Below are 22,536 nucleotides of genomic sequence, written 5' to 3' on the forward strand. Positions count from 1 at the left end.
CATCGACTACAGCCAAACAATAAACCGCTACACCCTGCTGGACGCCTACCCACTCCCCCGCATAGCTGACATGGTCAACCAGATCGCGCAGTACCGCGTCTTTTCGACCATTGACCTGAAATCAGCGTACCACCAGCTCCCCATCAGCCCTGAAGACCGCCAGTATACTGCTTTTGAGGCAAACGGCCGCCTCTATCACTTCCTTAGGGTTCCCTTCGGCGTTACCAACGGGGTCTCCGTCTTCCAAAGGGAGATGGACCGGATGGTCGATCAAAACGAGCTGCAGGCCACTTTCCCTTACCTAGATAATGTGACCATCTGCGGCCATGACTTGCAGGACCATGACGCAAACCTCGAGAAATTCCTCCGCACCGCCCAACTCCTGAACCTGACATATAACAAGGAGAAGTGCATATTCCGCACAGACCGCCTCGCCATCCTTGGCTGTGTTGTAGAACACGGGGTCATCGGTCCCGACCCGGACCGGATGCGTCCCCTTATGGAACTCCCACTGCCCCACTGCCTAAAAGCTCTGAAGAGGTGCCTAGGGTTTTTTTCCTACTACGCTCAGTGGGTCCCCTACTATGCAGACAAAGCCCGTCCGCTGATCAAGTCCACCTCTTTTCCCGTGACGGCAGAGGCCCGCTTAGCCTTCCACCGTATCAAGGAAGACATTGCCAAAGCCACCATGCACGCAGTGGACGAATCCATCCCCTTCCAGGTGGAAAGCGATGCGTCCGACTTCGCTCTGGCCGCCACCCTTAATCAGGCGGGGAGACCTGTGGCATTCTTCTCACGAACCCTCCAGGGCCCGGAGACCAGACACTCCGCGGTCGAGAAGGAGGCCCAGGCTATCGTGGAGGCTGTGCGTCATTGGAGGCACTACCTGGCCGGAAAACGATTTACCCTGCTCACTGACCAGCGTTCAGTTGCTTTTATGTTCAACAACAAGCAGAGGGGCAAAATCAAAAATGACAAGATCTTGAGGTGGAGAATCGAACTTTCCACCTACAATTACGAGATCTTGTACCGGCCTGGGAAGCTCAATGAACCCCCAGATGCCCTATCGCGTGGCACCTGCGCCAGCGCGCAGATCGATAGGCTGAGGGCCCTCCACAATGACCTCTGCCACCCGGGGGTCACCAGGTTCTTCCACTTCATCAAGGCCCGCAACCTGCCTTACTCCATTGAGGAGGTCAGGACCATGACCAAGAACTGCCAAGTCTGCGCTGAGTGCAAACCGCACTTTTATAGACCAGACAGAGCCCACCTGATAAAAGCCACTCGCCCTTTCGAACGCCTGAGCGTCGATTTTAAAGGGCCTCTCCCCTCCTCCGACCGCAATGTGTACTTCCTCAACATCATTGACGAGTACTCCCGGTTCCCGTTCGCTATCCCCTGCCCGGACATGACCAGTGCCACGGTCATTAAATGTCTGAACAGCCTCTTCACCCTGTTCGGTTTCCCCAGCTATATCCATAGCGACCGGGGCTCATCGTTTATGAGCGACGAACTCCGCCAGTACCTGCTCGCTAGGGGTATAGCCACAAGCAGGACCACCAGTTACAACCCCCGGGGGAACGGACAGGTGGAAAGAGAGAATGCAACTGTTTGGAAGGCTGCCCTACTAGCCTTAAAGTCTAGGGGCCTTCCGACCTCCCGCTGGCAGGAGGTGCTCCCCGATGCGCTCCACTCGATTCGGTCACTTCTCTGCACTGCCACCAATGCCACCCCTCACGAGAAAATGTTTGTCTTCCCAAGGAAGTCCACATCGGGGACATCGTTACCGCCATGGCTGACGTCCCCAGGGCCGGTACTACTGAGAAGACACGTGAGGGCCAATAAAACGGACCCCCTGGTCGAGAGGGTCGACCTCCTCCACGCCAACCCCCAGTACGCTTACATTGCGTACCCGGACGGGCGGGAGGACACAGTCTCCATACGAGACCTCGCACCCTCGGGGACCGCTGTAACCCACTACCCATTACCACCCCCCCCCAACGACCCGATATCCAACCCCAGCAGCCGGCTCGCCTTGGACCGTCACCCACGAGGACTACACTCCAGGGCCCCAGCCTACACGGGACGCGACGCCGGAAGCTCCACCACCCCTGCCGTCGCCACGTCGATCACAGCGGCAGACAAGACCTCCGGAGAGACTCCAATACACGAACTTTTAAATACACTTCACCCCGCCGGACTCATTTTTAAACAAGGGGTGAATGTGGTAAACCACTGTCATACCTGTCTGTGTCTGTATGTGTATTCCACTAGGTACAGGTCTGGACATGCCTCGGCTGACTCCTCCCACTATTCCAGGTATATAAGTGACTACCTCCCAGTCCCTTAGTATTCTGGACGGGTCGACCACTCGAGACAAGACCTTCATTCTTTAGTTAATAAAAGCCTGATTGTTACTCGCTCAACTTCAGTCTTTTGAGTAATTGATGGCGCATCACTGTGCACTTTGTGGTCGCTTTAAAATTGTTTCGTGGTGAAAATCATCGTTCAGATATGTCCATTCATTGTGGTCAGGTTCAGTGTGAGGGAACTGAATTAACACATTCGAGACACTGTCAGTAACCCTGAAGTGCTTAAGCAATATGTGCATGTTAATACAGTGCCTTCTAAGTTGTCTATGCGTTGTCAAAGTTTGCTGGTAAATGCATTGGTTGTCATGGTACTTGGTCAAATGGAAAGGCCCAGGTTTGATCTCTGCTCAGGTGCTTGTATGTGTTTTCGGCTGGAGCGTGGGGCACTAGAGTTGGGCTCAATCATGGAAGGAAAAAATGGTCCTGATCGTTGTTGTGGTGATAGCCTAATACTGTCATCCACACATGCACTATGTTGTGATTCCCTCTTTCCCAACATGGTCAGTTGGCTTGTAATTTGTTCAAGCTTACACATGATAATATGTGGGCAGCTGCCAATACCTGTGGTAGCACTACCTTCGGAGTCAGAGGGAGGTTTATAGGTACACCAACTGATGGGTGTGCCCATTCTGCAGGCATAATATTGTATTTAGCAAGTTTGAAACAGAAACATAGAAGATAGGAGCAGGAGTAGGCCATTCGGCCCCTCGAGCCTGCTCCGCCATTCAATGCAATCATGGCTGATCATCCAAGTTCAGTACCCGGTCCCTGCTTTCTCCCCATACCCCTTGATCCCTTTAGCCTTAAGAAATATATCCAACTCCTTCTTGAATATATTTAATGAATTGGCCTCAACTGCCTTCTGTGGTAGAGAATTCCACAGGTTCACCACTCTCTGGGTGAAGAAATTCCTCCTCATCTCTGTCCTAAATGGCTTACCCCTTATCCTTAGACTGTGACCCCTGGTTCTGGATTCCCTGACCATCGGGAACATCCTCCCTGCATCTAGTCTGTCCAGTCCTGCCAGAATTTTATAAGTTTCAATGAGATCCCCTCTCATTCTTCTAAACTCCAGTGAGTACAAGCCCAATCGACCCAATCTCTCCTCATACGTCATTCCTGCCATCCCAGGTATCAGCCTGGTGAATCTTCGCTGAACTCCTTCCATGGCAAGAACATCCTTCCTCAGATAAGGCGACCAAAACTGCACACAATGCTCAAGATGTGGTCTCACCAAGGCCCTGTACAACTGCAGCAAGACATCCTTGTTCCTGCACTCAAACCCTCTCGCTATGAAGGCCAACATACCATTTGCCTTCTTAACCACCTGCTGCACCTGCATGCTTACCTTCAGCGACTGGTGCACAAGGACACCCAGGTCTCGTTGCACTTCCCCCTTCTCCCAATCTATTGCCATTCAGATAATAATCTGCCTTCCTGTTTTTGACACTAAAGTGGATAACCTCACATTTATCCACGTTATATTGCATCTGCCATGCTTCTGCTCAATCACCTAACCTGTCCAAATCATCCTGTAGTTTCTCGGCATCCTCCTTACAGCACACACGCCCACCCAGCTTTGTGTCGTCTGCAAATTTGGAGATATTACATCTAGTTCCCTTGTCTAGATCATTAATATATATTGTGAATAGCTGGGGTCCAAGGACCGATCCCTGCGGTACCCCACTAGTCACTGCTTGCCACTCTGGAAAAAGACCCGTTTATTCCAACTCTTTGCTTTCTATCTGCCAACCAGTTCTCTACCCAAGTCAATACCTTGCCCCCAATCCCATGTGCCTTAACTTTACACGCCAATCTCTTATGTGGGACCTTATCGAAAGCCTTCTGAAAGTCCAAATACACCACATCCACTGGTTCTCCCTTATCTATTTTACCAGTTACATCCTCAAAAACTTCCAGTAGATTAGTCAAGCACGATTTACCTTTTGTAAATCCATGTTGACTTTGTCCGATCCTGTCACTGTTTTCCAAGTGCTCTGCTATTACATCTTTTATAATGGACTCTAGCATTTTCCCCACTACCGATGTCAGGCTTACCGGTCTGTAATTCCCCGTTTTCTCTCTACCACCTTTTTTGAATAGTGGGGTAGCATTAGCTACCCTCCAATCCATGGGTACTGTTCCAGATTCCATCGAATGTTGGAAGATGATCAGCAATGCATCTACTATTTCTAATTCTATTCAGTTTGAAATCAATACTGACATGGCATTCTGTGGCCCTGGCTTTGCTGTCTTTCACGGGGACAGAAGGAATCCCATGGATGGAAAGTGACAACAAAATAACATTGGCTGGTAACCAGCAGTTCCTTAAATAAAAAAAATTACTTGGTAAATAAGTTTAAATGTATTTTTTGGTGCTTCCCTCATGGATCTTGGGGTAAATGTGACTCATGATGTGGTCTGAGCTTCAGAAATGAGGAAAGTTGAAGGCTTAATCTCAGGTCCATGAGCTGATCGCCGCCTTGACAGTGGTGGGGACACTACAGTTGGCCTCAGTATTCACAGGCTAAGGCGGGAAAAAGTTCACCGTGGTTCCTGCTCCTGATTACCGTCCAGGAGCTTTCCTGCTTGAAAGTGCACGTGTGTGGGCTTCAGGTGAAGACGCTATTGGCCCCAACTGGTAGAGAGAAAATGGGGAATTACAGACCGGTAAGCCTGACATCGGTAGTGGGGAAAATGCTAGAGTCCATTATAAAAGATGTAATAGCAGAGCACTTGGAAAACAGTGACAGGATCGGACAAAGTCAACATGGATTTACAAAAGGTAAATCGTGCTTGACTAATTTACTGGAATTTTTTGAGGATGTAACTGGTAAAATAGATAAAGGAGAACCAGTGGATGTGGTGTATTTGGACTTTCAGAAGGCTTTCGATAAGGTCCCGCATAAGAGATTAGCGTGTAAAGTTAAGGCACATGGGTTTGGGGGCAAGGTATTGACTTGTATAGAGACCTGGTTGGCAGACAGAAAACAAAGAGTTGGAATAAACAGCTCTTTTTCCGAGTGGCAGGCAGTGACTAGTGGGGTACAGCAGGAATCGGTCCTTGGACCCCAGCTATTCACAATATATATTAATGATCTGGATGAGGGAACTAGATGTAATATCTCCAAGTTTGCAGACGACACAATGCTGGGTGGGCGTGTGTGCTGTGAGGAGGATGCCGAGAAACTCCAGTATGATTTGGACAGGTTGGGTGATTGGGCAGAAGCATGGCAGATGCAATATAACGTGCATAAATGCGAGGTTATCCACTTTGGTGTCAAAAACCAGAAGGCAGATTATTATCTGAATGGCAATAGATTGGAAGAAGGGGAAGTGCAACGAGACTTGGGCGTCCTTGTGCACCAGTCACTGAAGGTAAGCATGCAGGTGCAGCAGGCGGTTAAGAAGGCAAATGGTATGTTAACATAGAAACATAGAAGATAGGAGCAGGAGTAGGCCATTCGGCCCTTCGAGCCTGCTCCGCCATTCAACGAGATCATGGCTGATCATCCAAACCCTAGCACCCGGTCCCTACACCGACAGCCATCCCACACAAGCCCTATCCCCGTAACCCCACGTATTTAATCCCCCCTAACACTAAGGGCCAATTTTTTATCATGGCCAATCAACCTAACCCGCACATCTTTGGACTGTGGGAGGAAACCAGAGCACCCGGAGAAAACCCACGCAAACACGGGGAGAATGTGCAAACAAAAAATGTTGGCCTTCGTAGCGAGAGGGTTTGAGTACAGGAACAAGGATGTCTTGCTGCAGTTGTACAGGGCCTTGGTGAGACCACACCTTGAGTATTGTGTGCAGATTTGGTCGCCTTATCTGAGGAAGGATGTTCTTGCCATGGAAGGAGTGCAGCGAAGATTCACCAGGCTGATACCTGGGATGGCAGGAATGACGTATGAGGAGAGATTGGGTCGATTGGGCTTGTACTCGCTGGAGTTTAGAAGAATGAGAGGGGATCTCATCGAAACTTATAAAATTCTAACAGGACTAGATGCAGGAAGAATGTTTCCGATGGTCGGGGAGTCCAGAACCAGGGGTCACAGTCTAAGGATAAGGGGTAAGTCATTTGGGACAGAGATGAGGAGGAATTTCTTCACCCAGAGAAAACCACAGAAGGCTGTAGAGGCCAATTCATTAAATATATTCAAGAAGGAGTTGGATATATTTCTTAAGGCTCAAGGGATATGGGGAGAAGGCAGGGACAGGGTACTTAATTTGGATGATCAGCCATGATTGCATTGAATGGCAGAGCAGGCTCGAGGGGCCGAATGGCCTACTCCTGCTCCTATCTTCTATGTAACTGTGTTCCCTCAATTGTCAAATCGCTCACTTTCTCGACCCACATGTAGGGAGTGGCCACCCTGTGTGTGTGAGGAAGCAGAAGGCTGCCAGCACCTGTGAAACTGTGCTCCATTAGAACTGATTATCTTTGAGAGGGGAGAGGACAAAACCTGGGGAAATTATATTTTTAATCTCCAATGACCGACTTGTGCTGCAATCAGCAAATGTTCCCGGTGCTGATTTTCAATCTTAGACATGAGATTGTTGCAGGATGACATGGGGATGCTAGGTCAACATGCTTCCAACTTCAGTAGTGCGATGAGCGGAGAAGAAAGTGATTGTAATATTCAGGTATATTGGCATCCCACCAAAGTATTGGCTTCTGGGAGGGGGATAATAACGTGTTTATTATCAATCGGCACCACAGTCAGGAGTGTAGGACTGGATATCAAGTACTCCCACAATGTCCTGTGTCATATTCTGCCACTGTAGTGCTCTGACATTGAGCGCAAGAAGCAACCAATGGTCACATTCATCCATGGGATGGCCATTTGGGAAGGTATTAGAAAGTTAACAAACTTCCACTGTTAAATTTGGATTAAAAAAATCTCTTCATTTGAGGAATTGCCAGATGCCAAGTGAAAGCAGATGAGATGCTGGAGTGCCTCCCTAGTGTGTACATTAGCAGAATAACAAGAGATTTGCCTACATTGTTGTGCATTTTGGTTTTGAATTGGTTCTAACCGTGTGCAGCAGCACCGTCCAATCCCAGAGGTTTCTCAGTTTTTACTGATTTAATGCGTCACTGCTGTCACTTCCCGAAGCCTACATTCAGTCTGCGCTGCTGCATTAAAGTCATCTGCCATCTTCCCAGGAGCATGCATTGCAGTAATTATCATGTCAAATGAGGTTCTGGTCAGAATCCATTCATTCTGCACAGCAACAGAACATCATCAAGTGCTGGCGGCGCTGTGCAGGGGCGGATGTGTAAAACGTTTAAAAACCGAATGTAAATTTTTCAGTTTTACAAAACAAAGTGCCTAACAATAGAGACTGAAAAGCAAATGCAAAGTGTACACTGCTTTACATATGTGTTTATCGTTACAGAATTACTCGGACAAGCTGTCACTGGAGGATCCCCGCCCCAATTTCTATGGCTATCAAAGTACAGACAAAAGAAAGATTCTCGGTTGCACAGATCCCTGGGGAAGGAATATGCAAACGGTACTCCGTCCTCATCCGGTCACAAAGGGAAGATGGCCAGCAAAATAGGCGGTAAAGTCCTTTTATTCTTTCTCATGTTTCTGCCAATTTTGTTTCTTCCTCTCCTGAAGGAGTTAACCATGTTTTGTGGTGTAGTGCCACTGGGACTAGACACGCTGGCTTCATTTGTGAGCCTCGACAGTCAGTATCAACAGGTTATTTAACTGTGGGGGAACATCACTGCTGAGCCTGATTATCCTCTCGCCTAACATCCAAACATTGGCTGGGTGATGGTCAGGAATGTAAACCCGAGCTGAATTTCCCCTACCTAACCGTGAGGCTGGTTGGAGTTCTCCTAATCCCACCCCCAGCTGAGATCATCTAACCAAGTACAGATAAAGGATTGGATCTGAGATTTTCCTGAACTGTATGCTCAGTGATATTTTGCTGCCCAGTACTGCACAAGTGTACAGTGGTGATGGCATTCACTGGTGCAAGTGATATTTTGCTGCCCAATGTTGTGCAAGTAATCAGGGACAACATTAACAGTCACTTGGACAAGTATGACAGATGTCAGGTTGCAAATACATCTGAGAATCAGGCTATGTATAGAAAGGTCAGAGGAGACATGAAAAAGAAAATAGGAGGGACAAAGAGAGGGTATGAGAATAAAATGGCAGCCAACATAAAAGGTAATCCAAAAGTCATCTTTAGGCATATAAATAGTAAAAGGGTAGTAAGTGGAGTGGTGGGGCCGATTAAGGAACAAAAAGGAGACCTATGCATGGAGGCAAAGGTATGGCTGAGGTACTAAACGAGTACAGGAAACTTTGTGCTATCCGGAGGTGAGCTATCCGGCAATCTGGAGCCACCGGCAAAAATCAGCAGCCGTTTTTTATTCTTTTTGTTTGGTTTTTTTGCTTTGTTTGAACAGTCAAGCTGTGCAAGGTCTGTAGCTATAGCAACAGCTTCAGCTACAGAGCTTTAGGGCCACACCCGAGTGTTTAGAAGCTGTTGCTAAGCAACAGTGTTTGTTGTCAAATACGGAGATAAGAATCTCCGTATCTCTCAACATTAACTCTGGAGAGTACGGCAGTTTTGAGGCAACGGCAGCAGCTCGGTCCCGTGGGTGCCGGATAGCACAAAGTTTCCTGTACTTTGCATCTGTCTTCACCAAGGAAGAGGATGCTGCCATAGACATAGTAAAGGAGGAGGTAGTGGACATACTTGATCGGATAAAAATTGATAGAGGAGGTATTAGAAAGGCTGGCTGTACTTAAAGTAGATAAGTCCCCAGGAGCGGATGGGATACATCCTAGGATGTTGAGGGAGGAAATCGTGGAGGTACTGGCCATAATATTCCAATCCTCCTTGGATACGGGGGTGGTGCCAGAGGACTGGAGAATTGCAAATGTTAACCATTGTTCAAAAAAGGATGTAAAGATAAACCCAGCAACTACAGGCCAGTCAGTTTGACCTCGGTAGTGGGGAAGCTTTTTGAAACCGTAATTGGGGACAAAATTAACAGTCACTTGGACAAGCGTGGATTAATTAAGGAAAGCCAGCACGGTTTTGTTAAAGGCAAATCGTGTTTAACTAACTTGATTGAGTTCTTTGATGTGGTAACAGAGAAGATTGACGAGGATAATGCGGTTGACGTGGTGTACATGGACTTCAAAAAGGCGTTCGACAAAGTGCCACATAATAGCCTTGCCAGCTAAGTTGAAGCCCATGGAATAAAAGGGACTGTGGCAGCATGGATACGGAATTGGCTAAGTGACAGGAAACAAAGAGTAGTAGGGAATGTTGTTTTTCGGACTGGAGGAAGGTATACAGTGGTTTTTCCCAGGGGTCGGTTCTAGGACCATTGCTTTTCTTGATATAAATGACTTGGGCGTGGGTGTACAGGGCACAATTTCAAAATTTGCAGATGACACAAAACTTGGAAGTATAATGAACAGTGAGGAGGATAGTGATAGACTTCAAGAGGACATAGGCTGGTGAAATGGGCGGATCGAGGGGCCGAATGGCCTACTCCTGCTCCTATCTTCTATGTTTCTAAATGAAATTTAATGCAGAAAAGTGTGAAGTGATACATTTTGGTAGAAAGAATGAGGAGAGGACATATAGACTAAAGGGTACAACCCTGAAGGGGGTGCACAAACAGAGAAACCGGGGGTTTTGTGTGCACAAATCATTGAAGGTGGCAGGGCAGGTTGAGAAAGCAGTTAAAAAGGCTTACGGGATCCTGGGCTTCATAAATAGAGGTATAGAGTACAAAAGTGTAGAAATTATGATGAACCTGTATAAAACACTGGTTTGGCCCCAACTGTTGTACTGTGTCCAATTCTGGGCACCACACTTTAGAAAGGATGTGAAGGCCTTAGAGAGGGTGCAGAAAAGATTTACGAGAATGATTCCAGGAATGAGGGACTTCAGTTATGTTGATAGACTGGAGAAGCTGGGGTTGTTCGCCTTGGAGCAGAGAAGATTGAGAGGAGATTTGATTGAGGTGTTCAAAATCATGAAGGTTCTGGACAGAGTAGATAGAGAGAAACTGTTCCCATTGGCAGAAGGGTCGAGAACCAGAGGACACAGATTTAATGTGATTGGCAAATGAACCAAAGGCAACAGGAGGAAAAACTTTTTTATCAGTGAGTAGTTAAGATCTAGAATGCACTGCCTGAAAGGGTGGTGGAGGCAGATTCAATCACTGCTTTCAAAAGGGAGTTGGATAAGTACCTGAAGGGGAAAAATTTGCGGGCTACAGGGAAAGGGTGGGGGAATGGGACTAGCTGAAGTGCTCTTGCAGAGAGCCGGCACAGGCTCGACGGGCCGAATGGCCACCTTCTGTGCTGTAACCATTCTATGGTGATGTAAGTGAGATTTTGCTGTCCAGTCTTGTATTGGTACAGTATTTGCATATTTTCATGTTAAATGCGACATGAGGAGCTTTATACATACTCTGTCCAATTATGGACATCTGTAGTTGGGCAGGCCATACTTGCTGAATGGCAGCTCACGTCAGCTAGTTTTGGCAGTTCATGGAGGGAGGCGACGCGTGTGTGGATCAAGGAGGATGTCTTGAGTCTGGAAGGGTTAGAGTCATGGAACGCTACTGCACCAAGTCGGGCAACTCGGCTGATTAAATCTAAGCTGGTGTTTGTCTGCATGAGCCGTCTCGCTTAATCCCGCTCTACTACACGCCACCCATTCCTTTTTTTAACTAACTATTTAATTCCCTTTTTATAAGAGGACTGTACTTGAACAATGGTTTGTGGCTAAGAATTCCACATTCTAACCACCTCTGCAGCTTTATTGGACTGGAAATTAGAACAGCATGTTATTGTATTGCCAAATCCAAACTATTCACTGATTAAAATAAAGAGAGAGATTACATTGCAAGGATCTTTAAATTTGTACGTGCAACACTGGATGGTTCCTGTTGTCTCCCTGGCAATGTGATGGAGACCATTATGATATCACACACAGCCATTGTCACTTCACAGCATCATATAATCCTCATTCAAGCCACCTATTCTCAAATGAAAGTTGAAGATGCCCTTCAGCTATCCACTCAGGTAAAGGTGAAGCAAAGAGCTGAGCCACAGATTAATGTGCTAATAGAATTTTTCTTGCAAGTGTAAAGCTGTTCTCCAATTGCAAATCCTGATGTTCGTGATGTGTCTAATTTTAAATTTTGATGTGTTTCGTATTGCTGTTCTAGTTTGCAATCTCTCCTGTGTAGTTTTGTAGTAGTTAACTCTTTACTTTTATGCTAGGCTGTTTCCATTTCAGAGCTCCTAACTACTAATCCATCTTTTACCAAATTGTGGCTATATTTGCCTGTTACATCAAAAACTAAATGAATCGAAAGAAATATCTGTTTTATAGAAACATAGAATAGTACAGCGCAAAAGGAGGCCATTCAGCCCATCGAGTCTGCGCCGGCTCTTTCGAAGAGCAATCCAGTTAGTCCCACTCCCCTGCTCTTTATATTCCTGCAATTTTTTTCTCCAAGTATTTATCCAATTCCCTTTTGAAGGCTACTATTGACTCTGTATCCACCCCCTATCGAGCAGTGCATTCCAAATCTCAACCACTCATTGTGTAAAAAAGTTTTTCCTGATGTCGACTCTGGTTCTTTTGCCAACCACCTTAAATCTGTGCCCTCTCGTAGTCGAGCCTTCAGCCATTGGAAACAGTTTCTCTTTATTTACTCTATCTAAACCTGTCATGATTTTAACACCTCTATCAAATCTCCTCTTTAGCCTTCTCTACTCCAAGGAGAACAACCCCAGCTTCTCCAGTCTATCCACGTAACTGTAATCCCTCATCCCTGGAACCATTCTAGTAAATCTCTTCTGTACCCTCTCCAAAGCCTCCATGAATAATGAAAAATAGTTTTTTTATACACCTAAATGTAATACACAATAGGGTAGATCTTGACTTTGTGCAATAGTGCAACACGGGTGATAGCGAGTCGGCAGCCCGTTGTACATCTCTCCCGGTTTTTATTTCCATTGGAGGCAGAGATGTAAAAACGGCTGTCGACTGGGTATCACCTGTTTTACACTATCGCACAAAGTCAAAATCTACCCCAATGATTTGATACTGAAAACCGATGGCTCTGGACCATGTGCAGCCGATTGTTCCCAATAAACAAGGGAGGACTGATCCAGACCAGTGGTGGAAGGGCGTCATCTGTGTGGAGCCGATTACAAGCGTAGCTTTACTTCATTCACAGATAGTCTCTGCCATTTCATACAGGTGTGGCTGCAGCCACTTGATCTGGCCCCAACCGTTGGTTACCCAATATATACTATATTATTTATAATGGCAAGGTAAACCTAATGTCTTCACAGATATGATCTTATTTTTTTTCCTCAATCACAAACTTCATGATCTTTGTGACACTGTGAAGGAATGACCTTTCAGAGTTTAGTTTCAGATTTGGACCAATTCAGAGGTAGCTTACTGTGCTATTGAATGCACCCCAAATCAGTGTTAAATATTGATTCTGGGAATGGCCAAAATTCCAGACTGGCAGTGGAAGTTAAGGCTGTGTTAAATTGACAAACACTCACTTGAGATAGGGATAACGCACAACAAATGGAAGAGTTAGAAAAGGAAGCAAGGTAAAAGACCGGTTTGACAAAACATAATAGAAAACAAGATAAGTGGCAGAGAATCAAATAAATAAAATTAAAGTGGGTAAAGCTACACATTAATCCTATTATAGGACAGAACTATAAAGTTTGATGATGGTAGTACAATAGAATGCAGCTAAAAAATACAAGATAATGAAAGCTAGTTTAAAGAATCTTTTCATAACTCTCCCTGGTTTACCTTTGTCTGTTATTTTGTCTTGGACTGTTATTTGTATGTAGCTTTGTCGTTCTGAGTTTTACTTACAATTGTAGTCCCATAATCTGTAGATAGTATTGCTTATAAAAAATACCAGCAACACCATAATCATTGGATTGAAATTCCTTATCTATGCTTAATTTCATGATCTTTCTTGAACCATTCAAGAGGTGGTTAGATGCTGTGATGGGGGACTGAGTTTCTGTGGAAGGATGAGCTCGAGCGGCCAAATGGCCTCCTTTACCTGCACTAATATTTACAGTCGTTCTGGGACCGTTGTTTTTTGGGACTCCAAATTGACGACAGTTTTTTGAACAGACCCCTAGTCAACAAGATAGATTCACTGGAGCCCCAATCACTCTTTAATTCTCAGGGCCTGATTTCCATTGTATATGCAGAGATTTCTTTGAAGCAAACCATTATAGATTGTACCTTAAACATCCATGTTTGTAACTGAGCCTGATTCTGTCTGCATGTGACATCATGCATGCACAATTTCCAGCAGTGTTCACTGAGTAATGGTTGGGAGTGGGAATCTTGCCAGTTTTCTTTTTTTTTCTCTTCCCTACTTCAGTGACTCTGAGCTGATGGTAGGGTTCTTATTGCCACCTCAACTGAGATCAGTACCTTGACCAGGCACTGTATTTAACACATGGCTTGGAATGTTTTGGTTTGGAAATCAAGGCACCCTCTGTAGCTTGTTTGTCCCTTTAGAAAACATTTTACTTTTTCATTCTTTTTCCTCTTAAATTGTGTTTATTTTTGAGCAATTGTTTACCTTTGTACAGGGTGCATATGTAACATCTGTAAGTAGTTTTTCTGCAGTATCATTAACAAGGCAGTTTAAGAATAACACACAAGCTGTCTAAGCTTCTAGTAGTTTGCATGTGATAATGAATTGTTGAACTGACATGTTCAAATGAATGATTGATCAGGATTAAGGTCGTTAATGTTCTCTAAGTGCTACTGTATTGACTAGAAACTGTGTACTTGAAGGAATGCTCTTGAATCTGCACTCTACTTATACTGGATGTGGTTTATCTGGACGAACTAGACAAACTGCATCAACTTGAGCCAAACATTTTTACAAGTGTTTCCAGATCTCCCCCACGTTCGAGGCTACTGCACGTAAACGCTAATTTGCCTGATTCCATTATTGGCCTTTTGAGATCCCGGTGATGCACAGACAACTTGTAAATGACTTGTTGAATAGATGAACACTTAAATCCCATATAATCTGTTTAAAAACTTTGTATCTGCAATTCCAATTGCAGCGAGTCCCTCATCTGTGGTTGATTTCTTCTTTCTTCGGTGGTCTTATTCTTGTCCTAGTTTAACTAACCTTGCTGTGTTGTTATACTATTACCTTAATAGCTGTGCTCATAATCTTCGCTATTAACTAAGAGTAGTGCTAAGTTTTTTGTAGTTTTACTTTTCAACATCCACTCTTAACATCTTCTTGGCTTTTCAAGATTCAAAGCTCTTTAGAGCGTTTAATCTTCTATCTTTTATGAAAACCTTCGCAGAACCTTCTGAGTTGGGTACCCTACTTGCCTTAGTTTATCACCAAGAAAATCCCACTAGGCACATGACCATTTGTGACTAATGAAGATGATAAATTTAGTCACATGGATCCCTTTTCAAGGTGTCATTCAACTGGGTTGGCATTATTAGAAAGTATAATTGCCAAATTATAATTAGTTTGATGAAGGACAGGACTTCAATTAGATGTTGCATTCTTTTCCTCTGCTCTGTGTTTCAATCACAATAAGCAAGACATCTTTTTCTGATATTAAGAATGCTGAAGATTTTTCCTAAAGGCCTTCTCTGCGTAAGGACCGTATCACATCCTGAGTCTACAGCTCAGTTTTGCTAGCACCAGATTCTTAATTGGAAACCCTCAGAGATACGAGGATGTATGTATGAGTCCTTTGTCTGTGCCTAAGATGTCCCAGCATACAAAGCATCATTCTTTTAATTTTCCCAGGGTGATTACGCTTCCTACAAATATATCCCGACTAGCCCTAGATTTCCTATGGGCTTGCATTGTACTAATATTGCTGTATCCTATAATCATCTACAAACAATTTTTCATGAGTACAGAAATCTGCAAAAAAGTTAGCACCACAACAGCTGCATACCCTGAATTGTAAAGGTTTATAATGTAGAAATAAATAGTGATCTATACCTGTATTAAGTAGTATGGATAAAATCTTTAAAAAAAAATAAATAAAAGCAACCAATGAAGAGAGAAAAGATACTAAAGTAAATGTAGCTTGGACACAAGAAAAATAGTGTCAGGTATTGGAGGTACAGTGATCGCACTGTACATGATGATCTGTTAGGTTGGCTTTGATCCCAATGAGTAACGATTAAGGGTCATTGTTGGAAGTTGCCCCATGTTGTCATCAGTGGTTACCCATACGAGTGCCCGCTTTTGCATTGGGTCAATACTGGCGGTAAGTACTGGCCACTTTTGCCATGTCCAAAATCAAATAGTGGGGATAAAAGGAGGCTTGAATTCTGATTTTCACTTTACTGGTAATGAAAATTAATTAAAACCCTACTAACCTTAAACTCACAGAACACAGAAGCAAATTGAAAAATTGCTGTCCTGTTTTCATTTTAGAAATTTCTGGATACAGCACTCAAAAAAGTCAGAAGATTCAAACCAAAATTGAACAGGTGGCAACCCTAACGGTCAGGCAAGTAGGAATAAAAAAAAACTGCCTGGCTCTGACATCAAGCATTTGAGAATTGATTTACCAGTTAAAGGGAGATACAGCACCAGATTGGGCAGGAGCCATCAGTCAGTTGGGCAATGAAGGGATGCAACAGGAGATGCCATAGTCAGGCAGTTCTTTTCTGGAGTCTACAGACAACTAGTATTGTGGCAGGATAAGTAGGATCAATCGTCGATGACCCCATTAGTACTGGCTCAATACTATGATTGGCTCTAGCCTCCAGAAAAGAACTAGCTGTTGACACAGATTAATCCAGTGATTTGCGGAGTTTGGGATCTTTTGTCTATTGTGGCAACTAAATTGGTACCAGCATTTCACAGAATCACACAGAATCACAGAAACCCCACAGTGCAGATAGAGGCCATTTCGGCCCATCGAGCCTGCACAGACACATATCCCACCCGATCCCCGTAACCCCTACACCAACACATATCCCACCCTATCCCCGTAACCCCACGTATGTAATCCCCCTAACGCTAAGGGTCAATTTATCATAGCCAATCAACCTAACCCGCACACCTTTGGACTGTGGGAGGAAACCGGAGCACCCAGAGAAAACCCACGCAAACACGGGGTGACTGTCTGTGTGGAGTTTGCACAGTCACCCGAGGCCAGATTCGAACCCGGGTCCCTGGCGCTGTGAGGCAATTTGAATGGAAAACTTTAGGCGCCTTTACTTTTGTGTGAAGTACTTCACCAAGTTTCAAATAGCTATGTCAGTGCAATGCTTTCCTGCTTGTACATTGAATGGATAAGCTGGTTTTGGTTGATGCACTTGGCTCCCTGACTTTCATTGCTAAAACTAGCTTCCTTTAGTCCCAACGGCAGGATCACAGACCCCTACATTTTTCAAGTCGCTGATGGAGGGAGACTGGGTCACAACTAAGTGGCAAATAATGCAATCCCAACTCATCAGGAGTCTGCACTGAAATGTACTGACCTCGCTCAATAATGCAAGGTCTGTTTGTTTAAATCTTTCTATGGAGCTCCCAGAATGTAGTGCATGACTTGCTGGGAGAATCACATGAGTTGGGAGTCAGAATGTCAGGCTTGAGCAACCAGCGATGGGCTGTTAGCTGCCCATACAGTGCCAACATTTTTTTAATGTATGTGATTGTGGGGGCCAAATATCACCGTATCGAGTGTTGCTGCCCGGGCTGTTGGCATTGAGCCCATCAGGTGTGGAGTAAGCCTCAGGCCTCTACGCACAATAATATGGGCCCCATTTCCCAGAGCACGCTGTCTACCAGTCCTATTCTATAAAAGTGCCTTTTTTACTTTGTTTTTTTTTTATCAGGCATGAGTTTGACTCCTTTCCCACATTGCAACAGTGACTACACTCCAAAAGTACTTCATTGGCTGTAAAGTGCTTTGAGACGTCCGGTGGTCGTGAAAGGCGCTATATAAATGCAAGTCTTTTTTTTTCCCTACACAAATCTTTGAAGGTGGCAGGACAAGGTGATAAGGCTGTTTTTAAAAAAAAAAAGCATACAGGTTCCTTAGCTTTATGAATAGAGGCATAGTGTACAAAAGCAAGCAAGTTGTGCTAAACCTTTAGAAATGACTGGGTAGGCCTCAGCTTCGTGTCCAATTCTGGGCACCCCACTTTAGGACGAATGCCAAGACCTTGGCGAGGGTGCAGATATTTACCAGAATGGTACCAGGGATTTGGGGCTTCAGTTACTTAGAGAGACTAGGGACGGCGGTATTGTTCTCCTTTAGAGCAGAGAAGGTTAAGGGGAGATTTTAATAGAGATGTTCAAAATTATGAAGGCTTTTGATAGAGTAGATAGGGAGGGAGAAACTGAAAGGGTGACTGAGATCACATCTGATCCACCCCCACCTGGTGACTGAGGTCACCTGACACACACCCCCCCCACAGTGTCTAGGATTAGCCCGCCCCTTCCCCCAGTGGCTGTGACCTGGCCGCTCCTTCACCCACTCCGGTTGCCATGCTCCCAGGCACATCCGGCGCCAACAATCCAGCAGCACGAGCCCAGCCGGAAACTCAAACAACAACCGGCACATGCGTAGTGAATCACTCTGGCCATTGTACAAGTTGTTGTTTAATTTAGCCTTGGAGTCGCAAACTGACAGCTCAGGGGGTACACTCGCTACCTATGGGCACACTTCGGGGACGGGTTTTGTGAACCGGGGACTCTTCGGGGGACATTGTTTGCCCGGGGACACAGTACCTCATCCGGGGACTGTCCCTGGAAAATGGGGACATGTGGTTATCCTCCTCTTCTACCACACACAGGCACTGCTGGTGCAGTTGTGGGTGTTGAATATTATGCATCATGCATTTGTAAACATAAAATCTGCACTCCCACTGCCTGAAAAGGAGTGCTGAATCACCTTTTGATAAAGGTTTTGATTTTTCCTTCTGAATGTGTTAACAAATATGGCAGAATTGAAAAATGATCAGGTTTTCCAATAACATGCTGCATTTAGTTTATTAAATGCATTTGTGTGTGTTTTGGTATGTACCGTGCACTTGGGGCTTAAGTGCTTGAGGAGCTCAGTGATTGATTAGTCGAGCCTTAGAGTGCAGTGATGTCACCGAGGCTCTATATAACCAGGAACTTAAGAAGCTGATGGTAGAATGCAGCACTGAACTGTGAAATGTCCACAGAAGAAGCACCATATTCAGGTAGAAACGCTTCCCCTTTTTACATTCAGTGCTGGTATCGTGGTTTGTACTTCCTGAGGTTTCCAGCTATCGGGTGGTCCCGAGTAGTTAAGCACATAATATGCGATTTTAGTTTAGAGGCAGGCAACTGCTGTTTGTGAGCGGTGTCTCTGTGACCGAGTAGAAAGTTTGTGGGGCTAAAAATTTGTTTTTGGGCTGTTTTCGGGCGCAGAATTGATGGGTCGCTGGGAACAGCGGTAGAAGTCGGAGGCGCGAGGCTCACCTGTTTCAGGTGGTCGCTAGGGACGCCCAAAGAGCAGCCTTTACCAATACGATAAACGCAAGCACAGGTCAGGATGTCGCGCCCTGAAATCAGTCCTTTATGCCACCATTTACCGCACTCCAGAAAATGGGCACAGCAAGGATCAATTTCTCTCCCATAGAGACTGGATGTGAATTGTGGCTTAAATTCTTTGTGATTTGAAATTTCATAGAAGATACTTTAGCAAGGAGATCAAATGAAACTTTTCCAAATCAATCTCTGAGGAAAGAGAAACGTACTCTTAAATTGTGGAGGTCTCAACAAACTAAAATAAACACGAGCTTATTTTCAACAGAACCTGCTGCCTGTCGGTGCCATTTGTGGCAACATTTTCACAAATGCAGTTACCCAAGTGCAATTGTATTTGGCTGTCTATTAGCTTTAATGCTAAGGTGTTTGCATTTGTTGTTTAAATCAGAATCTGTTCAGCGCTCTTTACACTGATCTATTTTATTCCCTTGGATGCCCCTCCCTGGTGGGGAGCACTATTATGTCAATGGAGCTGGTGGATCGTCTGGTTGTTGAGGTAATGTTTGTTCAGTGTGGGATTTTTTTATAGCTGTGAGATGAATGGAAAGCAGCTGTGTTGGAGTTTAAACATTCGCACTGTTCTATTATATCCATAAAAAGAACTGGTACGATTGCTTAAAAATTATTCTTGCTGTCTGTTACCTTCTGGCTGAAAGAAAACGTGGGCTTTTGACTGGCAAACATTTGCTCTGCCCCTGACAGCCAGTTTAGTTTACCGTTTCCAAAATCTCTGTGATGTAGCTGTGATATACATTAAATACTTTGGCTGACAATAGTTGAGGGGAGATAATGTTGACATTTTTCCAGCACCCTTGCCCCCATTGCAAACTCAAGGCTAGCAGTAGAGAAATTGAAAATTCGGTGCTACATAATAAAACTATTTAGAAATATTTGCAATACCGCACAAAATTTTTCTGCTCTTCGATGTTCAAAGTCCAGTAACTATAAATTGAAACATAGGAGATTAATAGACCGCTCCCTCATAGCGGTGTGTTTTTCAGTTTTTTCATGCAGCAGGTGCTGTGTTCACAGAATCACAGAAACCCCACAATGCAGATAGAGGCCATTTCGGCCCATCGAGCCTGCACCGACACATATCCCACCTGATCCCCGTAACCCCTACACCAACACATATCCCACCCTATCCCCGTAACCCCACGTATTTAATCCCCCTAACACTAAGGGTCAATTTATCATAGCCAAATCAACCTAACCCACACATTTTTGGATTTTAAAGCGGCTTTTCATTTTAAAAAAAAAAAGAGGAGTCTTAATTGATGCTTGTTTTCATTTTGATGTAGGTAATAGAAATTTAAACAAAATTGTTTTGTTCCTATCAATTGTTTTGTTGATGGCAGCTATGCACGTGCTTAAGGACAGTATCAGGCTAGTGGTCCAAAGTAAGATCAGCGCAGAAGTACAAAAATCACGAGCATTTAAGCCAAACCAAGTCTTCAGCCTAGAAATTGGGGTGTGCCCGTTTGGGGGAGGCAGGGATCGGTGTCTGCGCCTGAATGGTGAGGCCCGAGGCACCCCCGATATTGGGCCTCGGCCCTCATTTCCAAGAAGCTGCGGAGAGCAGCCCTGGCGCAGCGGCCCTCAGGTAAGTGAGGAAGGGAGAATATAAGAAATAGGAGCAGTCGGCCATTCGGCCCTTCAAGCCTGCTCCGCCATTCAATGAGACCATGGCTGATCTTCTGCCTCCACTCCTTTCACCGGCCTTATCGCCATATCCCTTGATGCCCTTACTAGTCAGAAATCTATCGACTTCTGTTTTGAATATACCCAATGACTGAGCCTCCACAGCCCTCTGGGGCAGAGAATTCCAAAGATTCACCACCCTCTGTGTGAAGAAATTTCTTCTCCTCTCAGTCCTGAATGGCTTACCCTTTATCCTGAGGCTGTGGCCCCTGATTCTAGACTCCCCAGCCAAGGGAAACATTCTCCCAGCATCCACCCTATCAAACCCTGTAATAATTTTGTATGCTTCAATGAGATCCCCTCTCATTCTTCTGAATTCAAGAGAATACAGGCCTAGTTTACTCAATCTCTTCTCATACGACAGTCCCGCCATCCCAGGAATCAATCTCATGAACCTTCGTTGCACTCCCTCTATGGCAAGTATATCCTTCCTTGGGTAAGGAGCCGAAAATTGTACACAGTACTCCAGGTGTAGTCTCACCAAGGCCCTATATAATTGGAGTAAGACTTCTTTACTCCTGTACTCAAATCCTCTTGTAATGAAGGCCAGCATACCATTTGCCTTCCTAATGGCTTGCTGTACCTGCACATTCACTTTCAGTGACTCATGTACAAGGACACCCAGGTCCCTTTGAGCATCTGCATTCCCCAATCTTTCACCATTTAGGAAATACTCTGCCTTTCTGTTTTTTCTATCAAAGTGGATAACTTCACATTTATCCACATTATATTCCATCTGCCATGTTCTCACCCACTCACTGAGCCTGTTGAGATCCCCTTGAAGCCTCATCACATCCTCTTCACAACTGACACTGCCACCTAGCTTTGTATCATCAGCAAATTTGGAAATGTTACATTTAGTCCCCTCGTCCAAATCATTTATATAGATTGTGAATAGCTGGGTCCCAAGCACCAATCCTTGTGGTACCCCACTAGTCACAGCCTGCCATCCTGAAAAAGACCTGTTTATCCCTACTCTTTGTTTTCTGTCTGTTAACCAATTCTCAATCCATGTTAGTATATTACCCCCAATTCCATGTGCCCTAATTTTGTTCACCAACCTCTTGTGTGGGACCTTATCGAAGGCCTTCTGAAAATCCAGATACACCACATCTACCGGTTCCCCTTTGTCTACTCCACTAGTTACATCCTCAAAGAACTCCAATAGGTTTGTCAAACAGGATTTCCCGTTCATAAATCCATGTTGACTCTGCCCAATCTTACTATTAGTTTCTAAGTGCCCAGTTATTGCATCCTTTATAATAGATTCCAGCATTTTCCCAACTACTGATGTGAGACTAACAGGTCTGTAGTTCCCTGTTTTCTCTCTCCCTCCTTTCTTAAATAGTGGGGTTACATTTGCTATCCTCCAATCTGCAGGAACCGTTCCAGAATCTATAGAATTTTGGAAGATGACAACCAATGTATCCACTATCCCAATGGTCACCTCTTTCAAAACCCTAGGATGTAGGTCATCTGGTCCTTGGGATTTGTCGACTTTTAGTCCCATTAATTTTGCTAGTACTGTTTTCTACTAATAATAATTTCTTAAGTTCCTCATTCTCATCACACCCTTGGTTTTCTCGTATTTCTGGGAGGTTTATTGTGTCTTCCTCTGTGAAGACAGAAATAAAGTATTTATTTAATTTCTCTGCCATTTCCTCATTCCCCATTATAAATTCTCCTGTCTCTGACTGTAAAGGACCTACATTTTCCTTCGCCAGTCTTTTCCTTTTCACATACCTATAGAAGCTTTTACAATCCGTTTCCCACCGATCCAGCTCCCAGCTTGGTTACCGCTTTATACTGAGGGCGATCGGTAAGTGGAGGCGACCAGTTCGGGAGGTAGCACCGGCGATTGGT

The 22,536-nt window shown here is 44.8% G+C and overlaps 1 protein-coding gene across 4 annotated transcripts in view; it reads left to right on the forward strand.

Annotated features, from left to right (window-relative positions):
* The window catches only part of inpp5b (inositol polyphosphate-5-phosphatase B), a 131,184-nt gene that overhangs the window by 23,349 nt on the left and 85,299 nt on the right, over positions 1-22,536 (forward strand). For 3 of the 4 annotated variants that reach the window (XM_085962401.1, XM_085962397.1, XM_085962398.1), the window contains one exon: positions 7,782-7,949. In XM_085962401.1, the coding sequence (XP_085818527.1) occupies positions 7,782-7,949 (168 nt within the window). Of the gene's footprint in view, positions 1-7,781; positions 7,950-18,542; positions 18,642-22,536 lie in introns of those variants that run through there. The other variant, XM_085962399.1, reaches the window with a different exon arrangement.

Source organism: Somniosus microcephalus, chromosome 20 (assembly GCF_052327205.1).
Source record: "Somniosus microcephalus isolate GS21.2 chromosome 20, FLI_Smic_1.0, whole genome shotgun sequence".
NCBI classification, from domain to species: Eukaryota; Metazoa; Chordata; class Chondrichthyes; order Squaliformes; family Somniosidae; genus Somniosus; species Somniosus microcephalus.